The sequence below is a fragment of the Carlito syrichta genome, unplaced genomic scaffold, assembly GCF_000164805.1.
Source record: "Carlito syrichta isolate Samal-C Ts95f unplaced genomic scaffold, Tarsius_syrichta-2.0.1 Scaffold109841, whole genome shotgun sequence".
Lineage (NCBI taxonomy): Eukaryota > Metazoa > Chordata > Mammalia > Primates > Tarsiidae > Carlito > Carlito syrichta.
In genome coordinates, this window is record NW_007053937.1 from 2431 (window position 1) to 6072 (window position 3642).

The 3642-nt window shown below is 42.1% G+C and overlaps 1 protein-coding gene across 1 annotated transcript in view; it reads right to left on the reverse strand.

Moving 5' to 3' along the window:
• The window catches only part of TSACC (TSSK6 activating cochaperone), a 3885-nt gene extending 1639 nt beyond the window's left edge, over nt 1-2246 (reverse strand). The window contains 1 exon segment of the mRNA XM_021717852.1: nt 2102-2246. Coding sequence (XP_021573527.1) covers nt 2102-2246 — 145 coding nt within the window.
• Between the last annotated feature and the right edge of the window lie 1396 nt (nt 2247-3642).

Consider the following 3642-nt stretch of genomic DNA (forward strand, 5'->3'; position numbering starts at 1 on the left):
AGGTTATGCTACGTCAGTGAATTATGTCAGTTCAAGCATGATCAAACGTGATATTTTGAGTTTAATAAGAATACAGCTAACTTTAGAAATTACATTGTTTCCATTTTCTACATTTGCGGTTTTGGCTTTAATGCAATTTATAGTTTATATTTGGGTTTTATTTTTTAGAAGCGTTATTGCTGATGATCAGGATTAGGAATTAGAAACTTTTATAAAAGTTAAAATAAGCCAGGCTCGGTGGCTCAGCCTATAATCCCATGCCTTTGGGAAGTTGAAGTGAGTGCACTGCCTGAGCCCGCGAGTTCGAGACCCACCTGGGCAGCGAGACCTCATCTCTACAATAAATCAAAAATCAGCTGGGCGTGGTAGTGTGCCTGTAATTCCGGCTACTCGGAAGGCTGAGGCAGAAGGATCGCTGGAGCCCAGCAGGTCGAGACTGCGGTGGCCGGGAGCGGCCACTGCACTCCAGTCTGGGCGACAGAGTGAGACTCCAACTCAAAAAAAAAAAAAAAAAAGTTAAAATAGATTTATAGAATTTTGAAACAGCCATTTTATTAAGAGATTGTAATCTATTGTTCCCAGAAACGGCCCAGCATGATCTTTTGACTGGGCCACATTCCTTAGGAATTGGTTTGGGCTATAATTAAGAGTTTCTATAGTGTAGGTAAAATTAACGTAAAATAGAGAGGCATTGGGATTTAGGTTGGTTATTAGGTGTTGCGTATGCATAGGTTTTAAAAGTTATTGATTATTAGAATATTACGATATTAAAATTGTTGTATTGCTTTTGAAAAATATTAACCAAGCATGAGGAACAGTGAGATAGTTTTGGAATCCTCATTCCTCATGCTTGGGAAAACACTCGGTGGGTGAGGGACACCCCTCATCCACCTGGCTCTATATTCATGTAAATGTCTTGTGATTTAATTGGGATTGCCCTTCCTCATACTCCAGGAAACACCTGGTGGGTGAGGGATGCCCCTCCTGCACCTGGCTTTGTGTTCATATAAGTTTTGTGATTTAATTGGGATTGTTCTTCCTCATGCCTGAGGAAACACCTGGTGGGTGGGGGACGCCCCTCCTGCACCTGGCTTTGTGTTCATGTGAAAGACTTGTGAGACCGTCTATGTAAAATTTGGGGATAAATACCCGCTGTAACTTCCAATAAATGGCTTCTGCTCAATTCATTAAACAGTTGTCCACTTTTTTTCTTTCTCTTTATATCTACCCCTCCATCTTTCTTTCTTTTAATATCTATCCCTCCTACAAAATCGGCTTCTACACTAGACAGGGTTCAGTCTCTTTCTTTCTCCCCCACCTTCTTTCTCTTTATTTCTCCAGAATAATCGCCAACACCAGCACACCTACCCAGGGATCCCCTAAATCTCTCTGCTGGGGCTGGCCCCCGCACAACCCCCTCGGGTTCCCTCCCACTCTGGGAGGAGCTTTTCTGTCCTCTCAATAAATTCTGCTTTCCCCCCCTCCCCCCCCAAAAAAAAGCTCAGGAGATATGTCAGCCTCCTTCTCTTACCCGACAGTGTCATTAGCAGCAATATGACATTCTTCCTGTTGTCTAACTTCAACCACTCTTGCGGCATCCGTCCATTCTTTTTCTAATGTTTTAACTATATCATACACAGCCAACTCTTAATTAACCTCGGTAGTTATGTTATCTGTTGTTTGTATATGTATTAGTCCTGACTTCTTTTTTGGACTGTCTAGTGCCCTTTTGGGCTCCCCATAGGTATGCCAAATACTCACTGACCTCCCCAGGGAATAATGAACAATGGAAAACCAAAGAAACTGAAATTTTCCTTCCTGGCCACCTTTTTACTAACATTACTAGCAAGCAATAAGAGTTTCATTTCACTCCTGCCTTGTCTAGTAAAGGTGCTAGTAAGCAGGGAAACAACAGAAATGGGTAGAACTGGGAAGAAAATACAAGCAATAGAACTAAATAATCAACAGCTACCAATGGGACATCTAGAGGTGGCCTGACACAGATTTGGCACTAGATCAGTAAGAATAAGCTCAGGCCACTTCCTCCATGCAACTCCTTCCCCTGCTGAGTCAATTTGGGAAACTCTTCCTACATCCTTACCTGAGGGCAGCTTTGTTGTCCGGACGTTCAGAAAAGTGGTTGGTGGGAAGCTTGCCTGAAGATTAATAAAGCTGGGGGAGGGTTTTGCTGTACAAAAAGGCACAGTGTTACCTTCCTTTTTGGCTGGAACTAAATCAGAGCTCATTCCAACAAGGGATGGTCTTTTTTTTTTTTTTGAGTCAGTTTTACTCTGTTGTCCAAGCTAGAGTGCAGTAACTCACTGCTCACGACCACCACAGCCTCGACCTACTGGGCTCAGGCGATCCTTCTGCTTCAACCTTCCAAGTAGCTGGAACTACAGACATGTGCCACCATGCCCAGCTAATTTTTTTATTTATTGTAGAGACAAGGTCTCGCCACGTTGCTCAGGTTGGTCTCAAACCCGTAGGCTCAGGCAATCCTCTATCCTCAGCCTCCCAAAGTTCTCAGATTACAGGCATGAGCAACCGCGCCTAGCTGGGATAGCCTTTCCAATGAGATCTCTGTGCCAGTTCTATGAAAGCAGGTGATGAGTCCCTACCCTGAATATTATAAATCAGAAAGATGCATAAGACAGAAAAGAAACCGTAAAAGGACTAAGGGAAACCAAGCAGGAGTGGGATGACCTAAAATCTAATTTGCTATACATTTTTACAAGTTCTAACTGATACTCACTACATGCTTACTTACCACTGTACTAGGGCATACACAAGACAGGTAAGACATGGTTTCTTAGGTGTTTAATCATCTTGTTAGGGAGACAAATCAGACACAGACAAAACAGTGACATAAGAACACTAAGGGCATAAACAATGAGGTAATAGCCTGGGGTGAAAATAAGGCCTTTCATCTGTCAGTTATACTAAGTATGTGATTAAATGTAAAAATGAATGTTTTAGAAAAGGGAGATGATATCATCCTTATTTCAGCCTCCCAAAGTGCTGGGATTATAGGCATGAGCTGCCTGGTCCAAGATAACCTATTGATGCTCCTTTTATTTTCCTACAAAGGAACATATCCCTCCATTCTGCCTCTTGGCCCATTATTATATAGTCACCAAGGTACAGCTCAGGGGGTTGTTGGTAAGTATCGAGGATGCCACTGAGCACATGACCTGGCCTTCTTTTCTTTAGTACCCCTGTTGACGTCAGTAACCGTGATATGATGCTGAACATCATCAACAGCTCCATTACAACGAAAGCAATCAGTCGATGGTCTTCATTGGCTTGCAACATTGCCCTGGATGCTGTCAAGACAGTACAGTTTGAGGAAAATGGTCGGAAGGAGATTGACATTAAAAAATATGCAAGAGTGGAAAAGGTAAACTTTTTCAGTGTGTGCTTTGGGGACAAATTATTTCCTAGCACAAATTTTCCCATTTCTGGAGGAAATAATTTTAAATCAGAGCTACATATCTTTAGTTAAAACTAAGAAGAGCTTTACTTGCTGCCTGGAAAACAGAAACCTAAAGAGTCTACCAAAGAGGAGTTCTAAAATAATTTTGTTACCTTCACTGCTATCCCTACACAAAATCTACAAGGGCAAGGAAAAGGTTTATTGGT